Below are 23,161 nucleotides of genomic sequence, written 5' to 3'. Positions count from 1 at the left end.
CATTCATTGAAACAACCTTGAGCAGCCAGTCAACAGCTCAAGAATTCGCCTTCACCATTGCAGCATTGCTGACCATCCCAAACATGATCGCTCCCATTGCACCTTTCATCTCCGCGTGCATCTCGATCATGGCTTCATTTATTGCCCGAAATGTTCCAGGCATTGCTGCGATGGAGGCCTTCATCTCGATCATGCCGTTCTTCATTTCATCCATTGTTTTGTTCACCTTGTGTAAGGCAATCTCCACCTCACCTTCAGAGCTGCTCATATCCCCAAACAATAGCCCCTTCCTCATTAACCACTCCTCATACTCATCTTCAAACATGTAAAATTTGCACGCTTCCTCCATCTACAGTGGTGGAAGAAGAATCACAATCTAAGTTCATTGCTCAAACCAACCAAAATTGAACCATAACTAATCAAATCCCCATTCAACAGAAACCCTAAACCTACAAATCCCCATTCACCAGAAACCCTAAACCCCACAGATCTCCATTCACCACTTACAGGTTCGAGTCTGACGCACTTGTAGGACTTCTTTCCTACGTTCGGGCCACTTGCGCGCCACCACAATCTTCTTACAATACGGGCATGGGAAAAGGGGAAGATCTCCCCCATGCGTCTTCCTCGATCAGGATGATGCGCTCGAGGTCGGGTGGTAGGATGCGGACATCGCCGTCAACTAACACCACCTGCCGCGTCTAGGCTAGGAAAAGGGATCGAGTGGAGAGAGCGGTGGCGATGGGGGAGGAGACCGACGATGGGAGACATCTGTGATGGGGAGATGAAACGACCTCATGGTATGGTTTTGCTCAGTCATGTGAACGCCACTGTGGACCTAAGGCCATTTCCGGTGTTTATTGGTCAGTTTCCCAAAAAGAATGATATCTACCAGCAAAAATGAAAGGAACGATGTCTCATGGCCAATTCTAACGATAAGCTATGCCCAGTAGCAAATTAATTTCCTCTCTTTTTTAACAACGATGAGGCCAACGAAACCTGAAGGGAGCTTGCAGGAGTCACTGAAACTAAAATACTCTAGCTAGACCAGAATACCAGATGGAGTAAGTGGCAGTTTGAAATATTGTATCCGAAATCCACAGGAAGGAACCTTGATTGCCCCCTTTAGCAAAGGTCCGGCCGGAACAAAATTCATACGGCGGCACATGGTCTGGCGTATGGTCCTGTTGAGTGGCATGGAATAATCCTCCACATGACAGGCAGGCAGGATCACATGGAATGTTCAGCCCCTCCTCTGTCCTCTCTCGCTAGGCAGCAACAAAAAATTTCAATGGTAGTAGTTGCTGTTTGGGTCGGCACGTATCATACATTGCTACAAGTTGCACACACAAGACGACTATTAGTGCTACAGTGTTTTTGAAGCAGACCAAGCAGTGTACGTAAACAGATAAGAAAAAAATTGTCTCGTTTGGAATGTGAGGTTTTTTACTATGATTCCTCGGTCACCTGCATGCATTCCAAACAGACTCCACATAATAATCTAGGTAAAAGATTTCATGCAAACAAATAAATAAGTGCAAACCTGTTAAATAAATATCATTCATCCGATCCCTACCTAAAAATTGTGGTTGATACTATCATACTATCGGTGAAGAAGTTGATGGGTAGAAAACTCGTACTACTATCATGAAATATTAAGAAATAATTCCTCTATTAATAGGATAATAAAATTTAACTGTAGCTTTTGGATAAAAATCGGACGAGCGGTATTCGCTGTTTACACATATACATCTATTTGTTTGTTTGCAACAAGATTTTCCCAGCAATCTATCTACATGAAGTCGAAATTTAAAAAGGAAAATTTGCAGAAATTTGGTAGTACTATACTGTACGTACTACTGCAGCATGCGTGCTGTACCACTACTCTACTCTGCTGCTGCTCCAGCTCAGCTCAGCTCAGCTCAAGCTCCAGAGTAGTACTACAGTCGTATAGTAGGTCACTGCATTCTCGGCTGATGGCACGAATCTCCACGTAAAAAACAGCCGAGCTTTGAGCTTTCGTCAGTCCCGACACCTGGCCTCGCAATACGGGGCCACCTGATCAAATCCTGCGGGCCCACAACGCGCATTTCCAGGGAACACGAAGAAACACCAGCCCGGGCCCACCCAACACGCCGAGATAGAAAATTGGTTTCTACTGTAGTAGAATAGCTACCGACTAGGCGACTACCGTGCGTACATTATAAAAACATAAATACTAAATATGATAATATTAATTATAAATTTAAGATATAAATTATTCTACCGTTGGAGAAATATGATTAATTATAAAAATAGATAAATTATTTGAATTTTATTATTAAACATGAGGGGAGTAAAGAGAAGCTTGACGCGGAAAATAACTTATGTTCTATATATATTAGAGAAATGGTACTTATCATGCGAAAGGATATGATGTCGACGACTGATGATCGGACGGCCAGGAAACAGCGAAGTCACGTTGAAGGGCAGTCGTTATCTTTGTGGAGTGTCCCGTGGGCCCGGTAGGCGCCGACAGGCACTAGGCAGTGACCACGTCAGCAGCGGAATTTTGCAGGTCCGTCCTGGGATTAAGGAACGTGCTCCTCCACTAGTTTGTCTGTTTGTGTAGTGTCCTTGGCTGTAACTGTGACTGACTGCAATTTTGTTCCAAAACAACAGTCTGCGAACATTGATTATTGCAAATGAAATACTAACCTCCTATTCAGAATAATTGATAAGTTTATTTTTACTATTCAAGCTTTGATGGTTCGTCTTTTCTACGAATATTTATACAAATAGATTGATAACATATCTACTAATACTTTTTCGTTTTACTTAACTAAGTATTTTAACAAATATGATTAGTTAAAGTTTTAATAGTAAGTATTTAAATAAATATTGTTAGTCAAAGTTTTAATAGTAAAAGTAAAAGTTATCAATATTTTGAAACGGAGGCTAGTATCCGATCAAAACTAAGCGAAGCTTTGGACACGAAAATAAATTATTGTTTAAAAATAAAAGAATCATTCAATCACAGAAGTTGAAATCTCGCTCGCGACTTTGGTTTAGTGGCAGGTCCATATTATAACTATAATGTGTATAGACATCGGTTACATTTTCTTTCCATTATGTGTCTAAGATTCAAGTAAGAATGGAGATCCCACCCAAAAGCTAAGGCAGGAAAACCAGCAATTTGTGCGTGACCGTCTCGAGCAAAACGAATTTTCCATTCTGCGTCAACGTTCAAAAAGGCAGCTGGCGCGGAGCACGTAGCGTCCACGCCATGGCAGTGGCACGCGCGCTTTTCGTTTGCGGCCACTGCGGGCGTTCACACGGGTGCCAACACGACAAAATGATCGCAACAGATCCAAACCAATCCGGAGACGCAGCAGCGAGCTCTCTCTCCGCCCCAACCCGAGCTCTCCACGTGGCCCACCGGCCGGGATGCTTTGCGGCCTATGATGATGTCGGCGTGTCTTCCTGTCTAGTTCGTTTTTATTATTTTGTAGACTTTCTTTGGTTATACGGACCGGTATCTCAGTTATGTTTTAATATGAGTGATAATAAGAATATGAATATAAAAATTCCATAAATAACATAAAGAGAGTATCGGCAAATACAGTTTCGACAAGCATCAACAAGAGAGTTTCTTCCTCGAATCCCTTCACACACCAAAACTCCAGAACCAAAGCTTGGCTCCTCTCGGCTTCGGCGGAGATAACGACCAAAACCAATGAGAAATCCGTGGACGACCGAAAGGAATCAAGTGGAAAATCTGTTTTTCTGTGTGCACCTAGAGAGAACGAGCGGCCTCACCGTATAGGCGATGACCACGCCATCGAAACCCCCACACACCCGAAGGAAGCGAAGGGTGGTTGCACCACCGCTCACTCCTCCCAACCTCTCATACTATTTTCCCAACCGTTCAACCCTAGTTGTCATAATGTCGCCCCATGAGACCACCACTATGGCTTAGGCCACACAAAGACAAATGGGCCACCAAGAGAGTCAGGAAAAAAGTCCAAAAATAGTAAAATTTTATGTAATTCTCAACTAGTTACACCAAAATTCCTAGTACACTTTAAAAAATCCTACTCCTACACTACCGTATAACCCAAATATGCTTCTTGGTCAAACCAAGCCTGAACAATCTACTTACAGTCCCAATAAGAGGGAAACCCGATTCTAACCACGGAACAAACTCCTCCCATTTGCCTTTTCTTTTACAGATGGCACAATATTACCTCGTAGAATCTAGTTTAGTAGCGTGTTGTTGCCACGATCAACTCTGCAATTGATCCACAAGTTATTCCGAAATACCATACTCATGACAATATTGGTGATCACTAGGGATGCTGATTTGCCCTACAAGTAGCTAGTGGCAGACAGAGCGAAGACATCAATAGAGACTGATCTTCATTCTCCTCCACCTTATCTCCTTTTTCTTCTTTGCAAAAAATGGAGAGAGAGCTTGGAAGGTTAGATCATCCTAATCATTTTCTCTTTTCTGATTCTCTTTATTGTTCTTATTCCTTTTATTTCTATCACATCTCTAACAAATTTCTTTTAAGTGATTCGTGAAGGGAAAGAAAAGAGAATCTTAGGATGAAGAGAATTGAGATGAAAATCCTTTCGTGATAAAAACTACGAAAGAAAATCGTTGAAGCGCCGAAGAAAATAAAAATCACTTTATAAAAGAATGAAAACGCAAAGAAAATATATTAGAGATGGGGTTAGAAGTGACCGGTGGTAAGGGGTCCAGCCCCTTCCGTGCTCTGAAGATCGGCCGTTGCGCATAGCTAGGCAGAGGCAATCATGCTCCTAATAATACGTAGATACAGTATCCTGTTGGCAGCAAAGGTGTCCTCGAGAGAAGACGAGGGTAAACTAGTTAATTGCAAGTGGGTGGTTAGTTTAAAGATGAGCACATGGGGAGGCGTTGATCATACCAATGATGGAGCTGGTAAGATGAGGTGAGGCCACACGAAGATTAGGTTATGTTTGTTTTTTTGTTTCTGTTTCTATGCTGCTATAAGTTAGAATTAGAAGATCAAATAAATAGGATTGTTTAAAAGTGATTTTTGGAGAGAAACTAAAAAAAAATTGATCTAGAAATCGAGAAGCTATGTAAAAATAGTTTTTTAAAAATTATGTGCTGAGAAGTTTAAAATTTATTATAGTTTTTAAAAAAACTAAAAACAAAAGTAGCAAACAAACAAACCCTTTGTTGGCCTGTGCCAGGGTTCCCGGCTTTGTTCTGTTCTGCTCTCTCCAATTATCGATGTCCTAACTCTTAATTTGTGTTTCCGCCCCAATGATCGAGAGATAAATGCAGGCTAATAAGAGGAAGGAAAATGAGCATAGGTTTGGTGGAAGTTTATGCTCAAATGGAGCAGTTTAAAATTGTTTCCGTAAGAGTTAGTATCTGTCTGCAAAATGAAATTAAGGATTACTTATTGGAACATAAGCTTCGCAAAACAGGGAGTGTGTATCAAGCTGTATCAAGGAGTGTGCATCGTAAACCAGGCTGCTGTGGCTCGGATAGTTTGTGTTTGTGGGTTTGGCCCTTTATTTATTTTGGTATCCATCTCAAATACTGTATTTTATACCATATTCAGATGGTTTACTATGGAGGAAGAGAAAGGTTTTACTTTGATCCTTTGGTTTCCGAGTTGACTTCTAGTATACTTCTAGTATAAATATATTTTATATAGTAAGTCAGGTAGTAATCTCTCTGGTTAAAAATACTTGATGATTTGAATATGGGGCTGTCACTAATATGCACTTTTAACCACTCTTTTATATTAGAATAGGCTTCTAAAATCGACTAAATTTATGAGATTATGAAAGTATATTTTAAGACAAATCTATACGTATAATTTTTATATTTTTAAACTAAGCTCTCCTTTGGAACACGAGATTTTTTTCCTGAATCCTGTGTTTTTCTACAAAATTAAACTGGTTCCTGTAAAATTCATATATGATTCTTGTAAAATTCTTGCGTTTCAAATGAGCCATAAATATCTTAAAAGTTAACTAGATCTTTCAAAAAAAACGTCAAATGTTTATACTTGTATAGAGTATTTTTTTTTTATCAAAAAAAGAATAACATAATTTTTATAGTACCTGACTTACTGTATACTCCTGTTCCAATTGTGATCTTTTCCTTGTGTTAATCCCATCACGCCAGGTCCCCCACCTAACCGGTTAACCCATCCAACCAGTGAATTTTAAACATTCGCTCCCTTGTGATGGTCAAAATTAGCGGCTGCGATTATACTACTAGCAGCACGGGTGAGTTTGGAGAGGCTTGTTTGCAGCGATGGAAACGAATCGGAAACAAATTAAATAGTTCACTTTTCATATTATTATTTATATTTTAATAATAAATAAAACACATCCAAGTCCTTCTATCTTCTTACTTGCCTCCGGTAGTCTGCACCACTCCTCACGGCACCAAGGTTGATCGAAGCAGCACAGGAAGCTGAAGCCGGAGACCGATCCTCGTACCGGAACCGTGAAGCAACCCAATCCTTGGAAAAGATGCAAGATCCAACGCACTGGAGAAGATTAAATTGAAATGTACTCCTACTTATGGTTCAGGGTACAAAACACAACCCCGGCCATGCGTTAGTGCTGTCAAACACTCCCAAGTGAATCAAGAACCATAGAGGGGAAACTCCAATAGCCCTCACGCGTGCATGGGCGTTAAAATTTACACACGCAAGTGAATCAAAAACCATTCATTTATGTTAAAATTTGTATCCTAAAAATAGATAAAAAAACCTAGTTGTACATACCTATTGTCGAATTGCCAAAAGTAAAATAGTCAAAGAGACATGAGGTTCACTATTCTATGAAGATTAATAAATCAACAAAAAAGATGATTATTTTCTTTCAACCTAGTTCAAAACTTTGGTTTACCTAGAACCACGCTAGCCATCTTTAACTTTACAAAAAATGCATCCATTTTTCTACTCCCTCCAGTAAAAAATGTTTTAGACATAGTGTAATATTCGATGAGTAACTTTGATCACTATTTTTAACTAAAAATATATTAATTTAACACAATAAGTTTATAATATTATAAAATATTCTCGAAGACAAACACACATATAATTTATATGTTTTGAAACGAAATATTTTAAAAATTATTGATGGTCAAAGTTTCTAAAAAATCAACTAGGTTTTGTCCAAAATATGATGTATTTATGATCGAATAGAGTATATAAAATACATGGCATAACACATATGATTTGTATAAAGCGAATTTAAATACGAGTAGACATGTTAAGATAAGAGAACAATTCACGCTGTGCAGCCAAAGAACGAAGGAAAGATAGAGACGCAACTGAGCTGATCTCTCCTCTCCCTCTCTCCCTCTCACCTCAGAGGCTCAGACAATAAGAAAAACTTCACTTCCCCGAGGCTGCGCCAGCGGCAGCTGAGGCCCGCAGAAGCACAACAACCCAAGCAAACAAGAAACGCAGCGCAGGAAAACCGGAGAAGCAGAGGAGAGAGAAACACCACAGAACAGCACCCTACACGCATACCCACGCCTCCTCTGTCTCTCTCTCTCCTCCGGTGCCTCTCTCTTTCTCTCTCTAGCTAGAGCCCCGGCCTGGCTGGCCAAAGACAAACGAGTCTGTGGTCTTCGTGTTGGCCGGTGTTGCCCTGCCTTGCCTTCTTGTGGTCGATTCGTCCCCCGCCTCGCCTGCTCCCCTGTCCCTATCGTGTCGGGGGGACACGCACACGACCGCGCACGGGCGTGCGGGACGGGCCTTCCTCCGACGGTGGACTCGCCGGCCATGCGTGGGGCCCACTGAGCTCTCTCGCCGGCGAAGCTAGTGGTTGGTTAGTGGGCGGGTGGTCGGAGACTCGGAGATGATCAAGCAGCAGCAGCCGGCGAGCTCCGCCGGGCCGGCGGCGACTGCCTTGGCGGCAACTGGGTGCGAAGGTAAGGAGTGCTTGCTAATGGCGGGTTGGAATGGAATAGTGCCGTCCTTTTTTGCTATTTAGTCCCTGCTTTTATCGCATTATTACGTGATGGGATTCGAAAGCTCTTTTTTTTGTCTGATAACTTTTGGGTGCCGTTGCTGCTGTAACAAAGCTGCGATTTTTTCGTGTGCATTTTAAGCGTGTGGTATTCTGTAGTTTCTGTAGAGTTAAGGGGGTTTATGTGCACAAAACTACGTTGGCCGGGCCGTCGCGTTCGTCGCCGGCGACCGGCGGAGAACAGTACGAACGTGGACAAAAGTGCACAATTATTCTGCATTTAAGCCCCTCGGTGTTCAAGAAATCTCAGAGCACCCATCCGGCGACTCATCAAGCTATCCGCGTTCTCGTTTTTTTTTTTGTGTAATACGTTGATCCTTGATGCGTCAAGCAAACAAAAGTTGCAACGGCAGCCATGGTGGTCGCCGTCTGGCGGCGTGATGCAAGACGCCAAACGACGGCAGAAGGGGTCCCGTGCTTTCGGCGGAATTTGGGGGAAAAGGCGCTTCTTTTGCTTCAGTTACTTATGATGCGGTTGTTTTGGCCGTGTGTGCAGCGGAGAAGAAGGCGCCGGCGATCAACTCGGAGCTGTGGCACGCCTGCGCGGGGCCGCTGGTGTCGCTGCCGCCGGCGGGCAGCCTCGTCGTCTACTTTCCCCAAGGCCACAGCGAGCAGGTGAACTCCCTCTGATGGTTCCTTGGTCACCCTCGTTTTGGGATAATTTTTTGTAAGTTTGTTCGTGCTATGTTAGTAGTTCCCGTGCAATGACTGTTTTACTAAGCTTTTTAGTTGGCAATTTGCCTTTTGATGGTTCATGCGTTAAAATATTCGACTTCTTTCGGGCCTTCTGGGTTCTCAGTTCTCGACAGGGAAAGATTGGGTTCTGTCATTCTGGGGATTTTAATTGATAAAAGTATCAGGGATGTGACTTGATTGCTGTTCTCCATTTTGTTGAGTGCTGGTGCCAGTTGAGTTGATGGTATATTTCGCTGTTTGAGTGCTAAACGCTGCGAGTAGCTAATTTTTTTCTCATATTTATTTCTGGAATGTTTCATTTCTGACTTTTATAGAGCGTATTTGTTCTGTTCCCTACAATAGTCCTGTTCTAGAGATGATGGTGATGATGATAATATGTCTTTTTTACATTTTTGCCATCTTGGATCTACTTGAAATATGGGTTTTCTTAGGGAGTAATACTTGGTCAGCTGGTTGCAAGTATTACATTTTGCTTTGGTAGCTACCCAGTTTAGGCTTATGGCCAAAGTAGTTGGGAGTATGATGGAATTTTAGCTGCACCATTCCCTTGCTTGTTTGGTGGATGAAGCAACCAAGTACGTTGGAATTTTAGCTTTTATTAGTGATGCATTCAGTAACCTCTGTTGCAACTTTCATGGATTTGGCACTAGAGTGGTTTGTTTTGAGCAAAGTTTGAAGGATGGGATGCTCAAATGTTTGGATTTGGAAAAGATTCTGTCTAAAAGCTAGTACGTGGAGGTGCCTAATTTTTTTCTATTTTCCTTTCCTTTCTGCTTGATCAAAAGAAAAAGAGAATCTTCTTAGTTATGATTGGTAGATGGCTTCGTCGCACATGGTGGTGTGGGGAAGCATTGGTTTTAATAGCTCTTTGATGCAATGGATCTACTTATGTTTTGTGCTGTCAAATTCCAACTACTTTCCATCACAACTTCATTCGATCATCCTCTTCAGTGGCTTTTTTATTATATTCCTCGTTGTACTGATTTCATTCTTGATCGCTCACAATAGTATGAAATTTATGTGTGCATCCTTCAGAACCAGATTGTCCCTTTTTTTTTCCTGAACAAACTTATGCTTGAGTTGCTTAGAGTCCAAGGTTTGCTCGTTTCTTATTGCAGGTTGCTGCTTCTATGCAAAAAGATGCTGATGCACATGTTCCAAGCTACCCAAATCTTCCGTCAAAGTTGATCTGCCTTCTGCATAATGTCACTTTACATGTAATATGCAGCCGCGTGCCCAGTTTATTGTCTTTTGCTAGATCATTTATACTAAAAGGAATTTTTATTTACTTCATAGGCGGATCCAGAAACAGATGAAGTGTATGCACAAATGACTCTTCAGCCAGTTACTTCAGTAAGTATCCGGTGCCATGCGTGGTTTGCAATACAATATTTTCTTTCAATTCCCTTTTTGTTCAGGTATATTAAACCAAGCATTTGTATTTCAAATTGTTTGTGAATGATGATCAGTATGGAAAGGAGGCTTTGCAACTATCAGAGCTAGCGCTGAAACAACCAAGGCCTCAAACAGAGTTCTTCTGTAAGACACTGACTGCAAGTGACACAAGCACTCATGGAGGCTTCTCTGTGCCTCGTCGATCAGCAGAGAAGATATTTCCTCCCCTTGTATGTAAAGATACAAGTCCACATAGTTTCGCACACTTTCTTCATCTTTGCAATTAAATATACTCACATCCTGCTGTAGAATTTCTCCATGCAACCACCTGCTCAAGAGATACAAGCTAGGGATTTACATGATAACATATGGACATTCCGTCACATATATCGAGGTAAAATATGCAGCATCGAGGAAACTTTTCCTGCTGAATATCATATTAGTACCATAATGGAGTTTTACATGTAAATTTCTGGGTTTTTTGTGTGTCTTCGTCAAATGGTTGTTTATGCTCAGTTAAAAAATATGTTGTACACATTGTAGTTACCTTCTACACATTGTAGCCCGTGCACAAATTTTAAAAATATGTTTTCATACAAATGTTCTCACATGGTCGTATCTTTTTCCTGCACATACAAACTTCTCAGGATGTTTGACCATCCCCATCTTCTGGAATGAACAGGTCAGCCAAAAAGACATCTGCTTACCACTGGCTGGAGTCTTTTTGTGAGTGGCAAGAGATTATTTGCTGGTGATTCTGTCATTTTTGTTAGGTACAGTGCAGCTTCTGACGATATATGTTTGTAGTTTGAGCTAAAACAGAGCATGGGAAATCCTGGCTCCTTTTTTGGTGTTCATTGTTGATTAAACGCTGATTATTCCTCTTTCTGTATTTATATTTTTAGGGATGAAAAGCAGCAACTTCTACTAGGAATCAGGCGTGCTAACAGACAGCCAACTAACATATCATCATCTGTCCTTTCAAGTGACAGCATGCATATAGGAATTCTTGCTGCAGCAGCCCATGCTGTTGCCAACAATAGCCCATTTACCATATTTTACAATCCTAGGTCAGCAGCCTCTGAGTTTTGACTCAATGCCAAATATTAACTATACATGAGCTTATTTCCAGTGAATACTAGTGGCTGTCAAAATCTTATCTTCAAAGCTTGTAACTTTCAGGGCCAGTCCTACAGAGTTTGTCGTACCATTTGCTAAATATCAGAAGGCACTCTATGGTAATCAAATATCTTTAGGAATGCGCTTTCGCATGATGTTTGAAACTGAGGAATTAAGCACAAGAAGGTATACTGTTGCACACTTTACTCTTCCGCTTCAAATTTATTGACTACTCATTCTTTTCAATTATCTTTTTGAACAACCAAAAAATGATTATTTGGTGATCCTTCCATATTATTATAACTATTAACCAAATTTTGCTATTTTGACAAAATGACGAGGCTCTGAATAGTGTTTCATTTCGCCAGTTTTTCCACATTCCTTAATTATGTTGACATTTTGCAGGTACATGGGTACAATAACTGGCATAAGTGATCTAGATCCAGTAAGATGGAAAAACTCACAGTGGCGCAACTTACAGGTTGGTTTTCTAGTTAATTTTGGCAGCATCCTCTGCATCACCCTTTTCGCCTTTCCTTGCTGCTGATACAGAGATTTTTTGGTCACCTAAAGAGTTTGTGTTTTTTCAATAGGTTGGCTGGGATGAGTCTGCAGCAGGCGAAAGGCGGAATAGGGTTTCAATCTGGGAAATCGAACCTGTTGCTGCTCCATTTTTCATATGCCCTCCACCATTTTTTGGTACAAAGCGTCCCAGACAATTAGGTATGCTTGTTGGTTGCATCAGCACTATTTACTTGACAGCACTTCTTTTTATTTTTCTTAGATACTACCTCCATTTATTTTTTATAGGGCGTATTAGGATTTGAAAAAGTCTTTCAAAGTATCCTTTGACCATTAATTTCTCTTACAATATATTGTCAATTGCTACAAAACCAATATCTTATTATAAGATATGTGAAATACGAATATATTGATACATGTTTTGTACACCAAACATGCGCATAATTTGACTAATTGTTGTTCAGAATTTATGAAGTTTGACTTTTTTGAATCCCGTTACGCCCTATATTTTGAAATGGAGGGAGTAGTTTGGTAGATCAGGGACAGTAGTCCTCAAAGCTTCAGCTACTAAATCGTTGGGATTAGAGTGTACTCCTGTAGGCTGTAGCCAAGGCAGTGACCATGTCAATGATCCGTGAGTAGCATGTAAGGTTACATTATAAATACTTATGTCTCTGACATGATCATATGTCGTAATTTGACGATACCATTCTTATCTGTGCACCCTTTTGTAAAGAAAGTACCATACCCATCTTCGACCTTTACTGATCAAATAACTCGAAGTTTTTAGTTCCTCTTAAGAACATGGAGCCAGGTAATCGTCTCTGGGTTATAGCTAAGCTGTTGATTGAATGCTGGAATTTTTTTTTTTTGAGTTTAAGATGCAAGAGAAGTTTTGAGTCCTGATATGTAAAAATGCTTCATTAAAGTAAGGAAAAGGTCCATTTTGGCTCGTCGACGTTGGGAAGCTTCTCGGCGGCAATGAAGCACAACGGTGGGGAGGTTCGGCCATAGGCGTGGCCGAGCTAGGAAGGGAGTGGGAGCTCGAGAAGTTGTGCGTGGAGCTGTAGCGCGCGACGGTGAACTCACACAGGCGCTCGGCTCTGATGGAAGTCCAGGCCAACGACGGGCCAGAGCCAATGGAGCCTGCGCTCTGGCTTCTTGGTGTCACAGTGGAGCTCTTCGCGGTCTCAGCTCAGGCAAAGAGGCGCTGGAGCAGGCTGGCGGTGGTGAGGTGCTTCACGACAGGTGACGGACCTTGGTGGCGGAGAAAACATCGATTCTGGCCCGGGTGCCAATGGACCTACGACGAGAAGCAGTCAAGGGGGTGCGCCATAGAGCGAGGAAGATGTGGGAGAGGGGAATAGGCCAATGGCTCATCGGAGGAGGAAGAAATCGACGGTGGCGGTGGTGTTGTCTTGCTGCTGGAGCCAGAGAAGAAGGGCCTTGATCTTGGCCTCTACAACGAGAGAGCGGGGTCTGAGGCCATGAATGGAACAAGGAACTCCAAGCGACTCTCCCTACGGTGACAGCTTCGACGGGGAGGAGCTGAGGAAGGTGGTGGGCGAGCTCGGCTTGTCAATGTTGCTGCTCTGACGCAATGGGGAAAAATGGTGGTTGGGAGAGAGGGAGCAGAAGGAGCCAGGGATGAGGCGAAGCGGGCAGTGGGGATGTGGATGGGGGATGGGGCTTCTCTACGCGAGACGACAAGCCTGATCTCGTCGGCGGCGTAGAGCAACATCGGCGACAGAGGAACAGAGAGAGATGAGAAGAGAAAGGATGAGAGAGAGAGGAGCGTCGAAATAGACGACCCAGTCAGTAAAGCCGCCGTCCACGTTAGCTAAACCGGCTTCCTAAACAACTAAGGGTGCAAAGTGAGCTAGATTTATTATTCTAGATGGTTAAATGGACGGTTTTAAAGTTTAGAGGGTTATTCAGACTACATGCATAGTTCGGGGAGTAAAATGTACTTTTCCCTTAAAGTAATAGTATGCATGCTTAATAAATGATCCCAGCTATGTACTTGCAGATGATGAGTCCTCAGAAATGGAGAATTTCTTAAAGAGGGCAATGCCTTGGCTTGGTGAGGAGATATGCATAAAGGACCCTCAGACGCAAAACACCATAATGCCTGGTCTGAGCTTGGTTCAATGGATGAACATGAATATGCAGCAGAACTCCTCATTTGCAAACACAGCGATGCAGTCTGAGTACCTACGGTCACTAAGCAACCCCAACATGCAAAATCTTGGTGCTGCCGATCTCTCGAGACAGTTATGCCTGCAGAACCAGATTCTGCAACAGAACAGCATTCAGTTTAATTCTCCCAAACTTCCTCAGCAAATGCAGCCAATGAATGAGTTGTCCAAGACAGCACTTCCACTGAATCAGCTTGGTGTGAGCACCAAACCGCAAGAACAGACTCAAGATCCTAGCAATCTGCAGAGGCAACAACAGTCCATGAACCAACTACTTCCCTTGAGTCAATCTCAAACCAGTTTTGTCCAGGCTCAGGTCCTTGTCCAGAATCAAATGCAGCAGAAGCAGCCTCTGTCCGTGACTCAAAATCAGCAGCCAGCTGCCAGTCAGCCACTGCTCCTGCCCCAGCAGCAGCAGCAACAACAACACAAGTTGCTACAGCAGCAGCAGCAGCAGCAGCAGCTTTTACTTCAGCAACAACAATTGCAACAACAGCAACAAACTCAGCAGCAGCTAAATAAGATCGCTGTGCCGAATCTGGCGAATCAGCAGCTGCAACTCTCTGATCAGCAACTTCATCTACAACTGTTACAGAAATTACAACAGCAGCAGCAGTCATTGCTGTCACAACCTGCTGTTACTCTTGCACAATTACCTCTAATCCAAGAGCAGCAAAAATTGCTTCTTGATATACAGCAGCAGCTGTCAAACTCCCATTCACTTACTCAACAACAAACGATGCCTCAACAAAGCGTTCCATCACAGGCTACTCCACCACCACCGCCCATGCAACAAGAGTCACAGCAGAAGCTTCCACAGAAGCATGTTGGGTTCGCTGACACATCACAAGCTGCCATTCCTCTTACTACATCAGTCAACACCATTTCAGCAGCTGGAAGTCCTTTGATAACAACTGCTGCTACACATTCTATACTTACCGAAGAAATCCCTTCTTGCTCAACATCTCCTTCAGCAGCTAATGGTGACCATCTTTTACAACCAGTCCTTGGAAGGAACCAACAATACGGCATGATCAACAATGAGAAGGTGCCTCAGTCTACTGCTCCTATGTCAATTCCAAGCTCACTTGAAGCTGCCACGGCGACGCCAAGAATGACCAAGGAATTACCGAGGTTGAATTCTAATGCCAGGCAAAGTATAATGACTTCAAAGTTACCAAATCCAGGGCCTGGACCTCAGAATTTGGTGAACAGTGGAACCCCGACAGACTTTCTGGAAACAGCTTCATCAGCAACTTCAGTGTGGCTTTCCCAAACAGATGGACTTTTACATCAAGGTTTCCCCATGCCTAACTTCAATCAGCAGCAGATGTTCAAAGATGCACCTCCTGATACTGAAATTCAGGGTGTAGATCCTAGTAATAATGCATTGTTTGGAATAAACAGTGATGGTCAGCTGGGCTTCCCCATGGGAGCAGATGGCTTCCTGTCAAATGGAATTGATACTGCCAAGTATGAGAATCATATGTCAGCAGACATTGATGGTAGCTACAGGATCCCAAAGCCAAAGGATGCTCAGCAAGAAATATCATCGTCCATGGTTTCACAGTCATTTGGTGCATCAGATATGGCATTTAATTCAATTGACTCTGCTATCAATGACAGTGCTTTCTTGAACAGAACTTGGCCGCCTGCTGCTCCCCTAAAGAGGATGAGGACATTTACAAAGGTTGGCACTTTTCTGTTTCTTTTACGTGAAGCTAATCCATTTGGTATGTTTTTAGCCAAACATAATAGGTTTTTTTTTTTGCTAGAACAATAAAATGAAGCATATGCTGCCTTTTCATTTTCATGTGTGCTTTTCTGTTACCTCTTTTGCTTAACCTAGCGGTTCTTGTAGGTGTATAAACGTGGAGCAGTAGGCCGGTCCATTGACATTAGTCAGTTCTCTGGATACGATGAATTGAAGCATGCCCTGGCTCGCATGTTCAGTATTGAGGGGCAGCTTGAGGAACGGCAAAGAATTGGCTGGAAGCTAGTCTACAAGGATCATGAAGATGACATCCTACTTCTTGGTGATGACCCTTGGGAGTAAGTTTAGCTCTTCCATGTACCAATATATATTCCTGTTAAAAAATTCTAGACTCTAATATGTAAATACCTATATAAAATGGTAAGAATGATCAATCAATATTGTGAAAATGCTGGATGGTATGTTGTTGCAACTGGTAGCGACAATGTGAAATATGTTCAACTAGAATGATGAATCGATGGATATGTATAAATCTGAAAACCCTAAATTTGTTTCAATTAGGGCTTACCCATGTTTTCTCCTGAAGAAATTCTATTGTATATCATACAGGGAATTTGTCAACTGTGTGAAGTGCATTAGGATCCTGTCACCTCAGGAAGTGCAGCAGATGAGCTTGGATGGTGATCTGGGGAACAACATTCTCCCCAACCAGGCCTGCAGCAGCTCAGATGGCGGGAATGCTTGGAGGGCTCGCTGCGATCAGAAGTCCGGTAACCCATCTGCCGGTTCATATGACCAATTTGAATGACCTGACCTGCTAGTCCATACACGCCGTGCTGTGCCGGTCCAAGTAGGCATCACCTGAACGGTGATAGGCGAAAGGCGTGCAGGGGCAGAATGTTGTTGTAGATGTGTTGTCAGTTTACATCCGGGAGAGCAAATGGCTTGATGGATTAGTAATGTTTTTGTTTATATGTGTAGATTTTATCACATGGAAAGAAGTAGGGATGGTAAATGAAGCTTACTGTAGGTCAAAGATGATGTTGTACTATGGGAAAGGCATGCTTTTGTAGTAAATCTGCTGCTTCGGCTGTTTAGATGCCATTGTTTAAAGATGTACACGTATCTCAAATTGCAAGCCGCGATCATTTCTTTATCGCTGTGCAATTTCAATGTGTTTCATCCTTTTCATTCTTCAGGAACTGAATGCAGGAACTCACAGAAACACACATTTTCACTGAACTACTGCATAAGTCAACAGTCAACATAGTCCTTGTGATCACAGCGTAGCATGAATAGAATCGAATTAAAAAGCACCCAGCCATTCTCAGAAGCCAACCAAGAGTTTGTTTGGTTTTGGCAGTAAAATCCTCAATACCTGGAACTGCTTAAAACCATGCATCAGCACCATACATGGGATCAACAGTGACCAACAATCAATAGAAATCTCCCGTAGGGAATTTTATTTGATATGCCTGTATATTATCGGATGATCCTATAAAGATCTTATTCACAAATCATATAGGTGACTATACAGATACTACAGCCCACTGCCAATACAATTATTCCCGGAGAATGGCCGGCAGATCAGTAGGTCTCAAACCTCGACCTGGGTCTCCGACGCAGGCTGTTCCTGTTGTTGCATGAATGACTGGTAGGTCTCTACCCGAGTCTTCGATTCAGGCCGTTCGAGCCCATGCATGAAACCATTAGTCATTGCGAGGAAATCCTTTTTATGCAGCTTCTTCCACTCCTGCAGAGAAGACAGGATATTTGCTATTAGAAACCAGAGAGATGAGAATGTGGAAACCGAGTAGTTTGAAGATCTGAGGAGGCAAAGATGTTACAGAAAAATGTATTGATAAAAAGTGCCAGATCCCTAAGTAGTTTCCGCTTCACATAGGGGGCAATACCATTGTTGCTGGAGTTAGACCGCTGTTTTCAAGATTTGAACAAATTGCTACATGAGTTATTCACAGAGGCAGTGTGGTTTCACTAGAATTTTAGATCATGACGAAGGTTAGTGTTCAGCGTTTTAAATATAATCTCCTAGAGATCCTTAGTTGTTGTAGTTCTCCTATTGCTATTTTTGTTTTCTCGAATACGTAGAAGAACTACATATCATTGCATTAAGAAGAAAATAGTTGACTTACAATCCGATTTTCTCCTATTGCCATAGCTTGAGCGAAATCGACCTACATTCCTACTGATGAGAATAACTCAGAATAAAGGGATCTCTATGAAGGATCAAGTGTGGGGATGAAAGAACCAGAATAATGGCATAGATTTTTAACGCCCCGGGACGGTAGGAAATGGAACCATGAGATATAATATGAAGGAAAATAACCTCACCTCAAAATCCCATTCGCCATAAAGATTTGGATCCTCTGCATCACTCCACACATAAGTGTCAGCCAGCATTGTCTCCGAAGAACCCTACAAGGCCGAACCACCTTTGTTTTAGAAAAACCATTCTATTCAACAAGTCGCCAGCTTGAACACCGAGCCACTATTTCTGGGCGGTGATAAGAAGCAAAACAATGAACAATGATTTTCCAGTTCAAATTTGCTACGACATCCCCTGATGAAGAAATGAGGAAAAGCATACCAACTCATGTAAAGTTTCTAGAGAACAAGGTAAATATTTCCCTCCAGTATGCATATGGATCACCTACTGAAAGAATTGGTGCCTTAAGAAGAAAGAGTAAAAATGTAGTTACTGCTTCAGGGAAGACTAAACGAGTAACAGTGACACTGATAATAAGGTATCGACAATCTTTCACAGCAACCAGTTATAAAGAACCAAGTTATCAGGCTAGTGTCAGTGTTTCACTTATCAAGAAAGTTATTACCATTTGCCTGCATGGCTCAGATATACTTACAATTAAAGATATCTCAACTCTTGTCCTTGTATACTCCACATCTTCAAATGCATCCAGAACCTGTAGTTCTTCGTCAGTAACACCCATGATAACCTGCGCAACAATTAACACAAGTAAACAAGAGAGTAGTTGAGGCACGATGGGGCCGTGGCCGGCACCTTTGTTTTTCTTTCTTGTACATATTGTAAACATTATCCTTCTTATTAATAATTAAGGCAGAACCCTTGTCATTCCCCGCCAAAAAAAAAGTTGAGGCACGAAGCTACAGGGTGAGTCCTGTGTGATAATAATCAACAAACCTTTCCAGCAACTTTCTTGCTTTCAACTGGCAGGATCGCTGGATAAATACGGTCCTTGATGTTGAACCGGTGGCTGCAAGATGCAATAAGATGTTAAAACTTAAGCTGCAGCTTGCAAGTAAAACAATACGAGGGAGAGCAGAAGTACAGGAGAGAGAGAGAAAATCCCCACAAAATCACAATAAGCAGTCATCTACTGTATTTACTAGTTTCTTCCAGTGTTCGCGTGCCTCGTGACATTTATATCTTGCTTTCGTTTCATCTAAACTAAAAGCTATTTCATACGAGTCCCGGTTGTAATATATGAACCATAGAAATTGCAGCTTGTCCGGAATTCGATCACCGGAGCATCGCAGCATGTTGTGCTCAAAAGATGGCGGCTTTATGTCGGTGTGTCAAGGACGAATCATTGCAAGATTACAACTTGCAGAAAGGAAAAAGAAAATAATACTAATCTGAGGGTCACCTCGCAGGCAGCATCTCGTCACGAACGCCACGAAAAACAACAAGAATATTATCGCCATGGCGTCACCGGCTCACCGCACTAGCGCCGCAGAGAATCTGCATCTCGGGAGGGCTTATCCGTGTGTCCGTAGGTAAAAATCCTAATTAACGCAAGTTTGGATTATATTATTTGTACATAGGTTTGAGTGTGGTTTTGTATCTAAATCTAACGGGCGCACATACATAGATATAAGAAAACTTACCCGTGTTCGTTTTACCCGTGTATTCACTCCAAACAACTAACATGTGTTTCCAAATTCTTATATAGTTTAGCACATGTGTCTAAATACTTATACATTGTTTTATTTTTGATTTATTTCTTGCCTTTAATTTCTTGTTACTCTAGTTTTTTCAAACATAATTTATAATTAGTACACCTTTAAATAAATGCTTCTACATTTTCTAAATATGAGTACTGCTAGAGACGTAATATCCGAAAGAGTGATTATCGGAGACTCATGGGTTCGCAATGATATTTCTTTCACCGGAATATGAGATACTCTTATGTCGTCGCCAGTAAGTAATAAGTACGGACACAAGTTTAAAAATTAGCTGGCGAGTTTTGTACTGGTTGCCATTCCTACCCCATAGCATCCAGAACCACCAAGACGGGAAAGTTGGAAGGGAAGGGTGGGGGAGGGGAGGAAAGGGTGGAGGGGCGCGGGCGTACTGGTTGGGGAGGAGGGCCGGGGCGGCGGGCGGGACGCGCTTGAGGATGGCGCGCACCACCTCGTCCGCCATCAGGCTCCCGTACACGAACACGCTGTGCGCTCCGCCCTGGGCGACGACGGCGGCGGCGGCCGGTGCGGCAGGCGTCATCGCCATGGCGAGTGGGGGCTTGGAGCGAGGAGAGGTCTGGGGCGTCCGTTCGCTGCCGCTTGTCGAGCGTTGCAAGGTGCGTGCGCCTTAAATACTGGGCAGGCCACGGCACGGGTGCGCATCAAGATTGGTGCCGTCTCCGCTTTCGAAGAACAACGGAAGTACTCTGCAGCAGACGATGAACGCGACTGAGACTGTTCTACGCGGATCCGCGTGCAGAGATGCCACAATAATTCATAAGGTATAAACAGTAAATACAGTTGTTACTGTAGCAAACGTATCGTAGCAGTTCTGCGGCAAAGATACTGTTGTAAAGGTTACTATAGCAGTACTGTCCGTTCATTCGTGATCTACGGACGAGAGGTAGAGAACAAACTGTCAGTTACGGTAGTATCTCTGTCTTTATCGAAGTAAAATCGGAGGATGCGGATCCGTTTTACGCTGCATGGGTCAGGCGAATCAAGTTCAAATCTTTTCTTGATTCAGCTAGACTTGGCCAAAGGATCGATTAGCAGTGTAGTGTTCTCACGTGAAATTCCCAACGTTTTGACACTGAAGCGCCGTGAAACAGCGTCCATGTCGGGAAACAAGGGAATAAACTTGGTTCAATCCAGAGACTTCACCTTCATGACAAATGGAGCACTGAAATATTTCGTATGGTCATTTCTTCAGAATTATATATGCACAATATCATTTTAGTTTCCATGTATTGCAGCGCAGATCTGCAATAGCTAGCTGTTTCAGGAGAAGAGGCAGAAACAAGTCTATGTTTTCTCACGAATGCACGTGAGACTCATATACTCGCGAAGACTTAACGACTGACCTGACCAGATGACCTGAAGGATACAGTGTAACATTACGGTCAAGTTCAGGTGTCTTTGAGACTCATTCAACCACGGGGAAAACGCAAGCGATGAAACGCTACCGTTCTAGACCGAATCTGCTGCTTTCTCACGTCTGTCACACTTATGTACTAGCAACCATACATATGAAATCAATAATATTATGATCAAACCAACAATTTTCATGGGGAAAAAAATATTTGTGTCGCCTGATTCAAAGTCAAAATTAGACATCAAAAGCTCATATATAACTCTTACATTCTATATCTAATTATTATAAAAGATATAATTGATTCTAGTTATTGAATAAAGATAGAGATAACTAATAGTGTATTAATAATTTTTAATATTGATAGCACCTATTAATAGTAGGTTTTCAAATTGATTAGAAGTTTTCAAACAATTTAGAGAGGATGAGATATGGGATCAATTTTGATTGTGAACCATTTGATTATGTAAGATATACGATAGAGACTGTTCGAATATAGCATAACTTGTTTATTTTACAAGAGTATAGATTGGACTATACTTGGTATACCTACAGTTTTTTTTTTTTTTTTTTTTGGGAAACGTGCATATGTCAACTAGACTTTCGGCCCATCGCTCAGTCAGAAACCACGCTGGCAACCATTCTTAGCCCAGGCCCAACAACTAGACTTTCCAGGCCCACGCCTACAGCGTTAAGCTGCAACAAAATTCCGGCAAAATTTGCTACAGGGCATATCAGAAGTGTGGTTTTTGTCCTATGACATGATTTTTTTAATATACGCTGTCCGATACTATTAAAATGTGATTATTTGCTGGAGTACACTCTAGCTATTAAAATAGTCATTTTTTTGCTTGTGAGGAGAGAGAAAGAGTGTGAAAAATCTATTTTACCTTTGGTTGAGGTAGGGCCCATAAGTTAGGTTTTCTTTCTCTCATCTGCCGATCTATGGGCATGTATGGCGGTGTGAGGAGGGGGTATCAAAAGATAAGACCGACGACTTCTGTTTGTGCAGCTCACAGAGAGATGAGAGAGAGAGAGGCAGGAGGGAGAGGAGGTCGGAGGGGAGGGCGCGCTAGGGGAGAGAGGAGGCAGGGTGGGAAGGTGGCCGGTCGGTGAGGCGCGAGCGAGTGACACGGCATCGATCGAGCAAGACCTAACCCAAGGCGTAGGAGGTGGGTCACGGTGGGGAGCCCAGGATGGTGCGCGTGAAGGGACACTCGGGTGCCACTCGGCTCCGGCTAATGCCGCTTCTCACGCATGTGTACCGCGGTCCACCCATCGCTCCAGCCTCCATCGCACTTGTCCGCCACAGGCCGGCCACCGCCCTCTTGCACCTCCCTCGCAACCCTCCCGAGCAGCAGCGGAAGTCACCACCCTCTAGCGCCTCCTCCGCGGCGGGAGGACGACATCAGGACACGATGGGGAGTTCGTTTAGAGTGAAGGCGGCAACATGCAGCGGCGGGAGCATGGCCGACAGTGGCCATGGCGTATGGTGGTCATCAAGCTCCGGTGACGATGCGCTACGATGAGGGGGGGGGGAGAAGGAGCGCTGGAGGCTCACTAGCTCGCAAGCGACCTCATGGCAGTGTCGGCCTGTACAGCGGACGGCCAGAGCAGGACAGTCGACTGAGGGGGGAGCTCGACAGTCGATGTTGGAGAAGAAGGTGGTGCACGGCTGGCTTTGATCCGTGAGGGGGTTTGGGGAGGTGGTGGATGAGCTCGTCGTGACCTGCTCCTTCGATTCCCGATGGCGGAGAAGGAAGAGAGGTAACTAGGACGATGAGCTCATCCACAGCACAACGTGCTCTCACTGGCTAGCCAGCTGTAGCGATAGAACGAAGAGAAGAGAACAGAGAGCGACAGAAGAAGAAAGTAAAAAGAGAACAAAAGAGACATGATGATGCATGGGCCTAGCATTAATATAGAAAGGTACCGAGGGCATTTTGAATTTTTTTTTACTTCTAAACAGCAAAATATTATATTTTAATAGTCTCAGCGTGTTCCGATAAATAACTACATTTTAATATATCAAACAGCATACATTTCGTATAACAAAAGTCCCGCTTCTAATATGTTCTGTAGCAGATTTTACCTAAAATTTCTGGTCCCGTGACCCCACCTGTAAGTCTAAGCATCCGTCAGTTC

At 42.9% G+C, this 23,161-nt stretch overlaps 2 protein-coding genes across 2 annotated transcripts; one reads left to right on the top strand and one right to left on the bottom strand.

The window, feature by feature from the left end:
• Positions 1-7,339: 7,339 nt before the first annotated feature.
• LOC133931344 (auxin response factor 19-like) lies at positions 7,340-16,837 on the top strand. The gene is made up of 14 exons (XM_062378204.1): positions 7,340-7,939; positions 8,534-8,652; positions 9,852-9,950; positions 10,030-10,086; positions 10,203-10,358; positions 10,438-10,522; positions 10,811-10,901; positions 11,034-11,198; positions 11,311-11,433; positions 11,653-11,728; positions 11,841-11,970; positions 13,799-15,657; positions 15,829-16,019; positions 16,291-16,837. Exons 1-14 carry the CDS (start codon positions 7,867-7,869, stop codon positions 16,487-16,489), a joined length of 3,423 nt encoding a protein of 1,140 aa, XP_062234188.1. The 5' UTR covers positions 7,340-7,866; the 3' UTR covers positions 16,490-16,837.
• Positions 16,838-17,119: 282 nt separating this feature from the next.
• On the bottom strand, positions 17,120-20,262 carry LOC133931345 (AIG2-like protein D). Its single transcript, XM_062378205.1, has 5 exons — positions 20,037-20,262; positions 18,863-18,935; positions 18,564-18,656; positions 18,034-18,117; positions 17,120-17,434 (listed from the first exon to the last, which is right to left on the bottom strand). The coding sequence occupies exons 1-5, from the start codon at positions 20,189-20,191 to the stop codon at positions 17,279-17,281; spliced, it is 561 nt and encodes a 186-aa protein (XP_062234189.1). The 5' UTR covers positions 20,192-20,262; the 3' UTR covers positions 17,120-17,278.
• Positions 20,263-23,161: the final 2,899 nt, after the last annotated feature.

This window comes from Phragmites australis, chromosome 10 (genome assembly GCF_958298935.1).
Source record: "Phragmites australis chromosome 10, lpPhrAust1.1, whole genome shotgun sequence".
Classification (NCBI taxonomy): Eukaryota; Viridiplantae; Streptophyta; class Magnoliopsida; order Poales; family Poaceae; genus Phragmites; species Phragmites australis.
The sequence above is the reverse complement of the archived record's forward strand: the minus strand, read 5'-3'. Positions and strand labels throughout refer to the sequence as shown.

What these genes read in the sequence shown, in the direction of transcription:
- LOC133931344 (XM_062378204.1), top strand. Translation starts at nt 7,867, where the DNA reads ATGATCAAGCAGCAGCAGCCGGCGAGCTCCGCCGGGCCGGCGGCGACT. An exon ending in GATTCTGTCATTTTTGTTAG is followed by an intron (nt 10,902 to 11,033) that starts GTACAGTGCAGC and finishes TTATATTTTTAG; the next exon opens with GGATGAAAAGCAGCAACTTC. An exon ending in CACAGTGGCGCAACTTACAG is followed by an intron (nt 11,729 to 11,840) that starts GTTGGTTTTCTA and finishes TTTTTTCAATAG; the next exon opens with GTTGGCTGGGATGAGTCTGC.
- LOC133931345 (XM_062378205.1), bottom strand. Translation starts at nt 20,191, where the DNA reads ATGGCGATGACGCCTGCCGCACCGGCCGCCGCCGCCGTCGTCGCCCAG. An exon ending in GCAAGAAAGTTGCTGGAAAG is followed by an intron (nt 18,657 to 18,862) that starts GTTTGTTGATTA and finishes ATTGTTGCGCAG; the next exon opens with GTTATCATGGGTGTTACTGA. An exon ending in ATGGCGAATGGGATTTTGAG is followed by an intron (nt 17,435 to 18,033) that starts GTGAGGTTATTT and finishes TCTTCTCTGCAG; the next exon opens with GAGTGGAAGAAGCTGCATAA.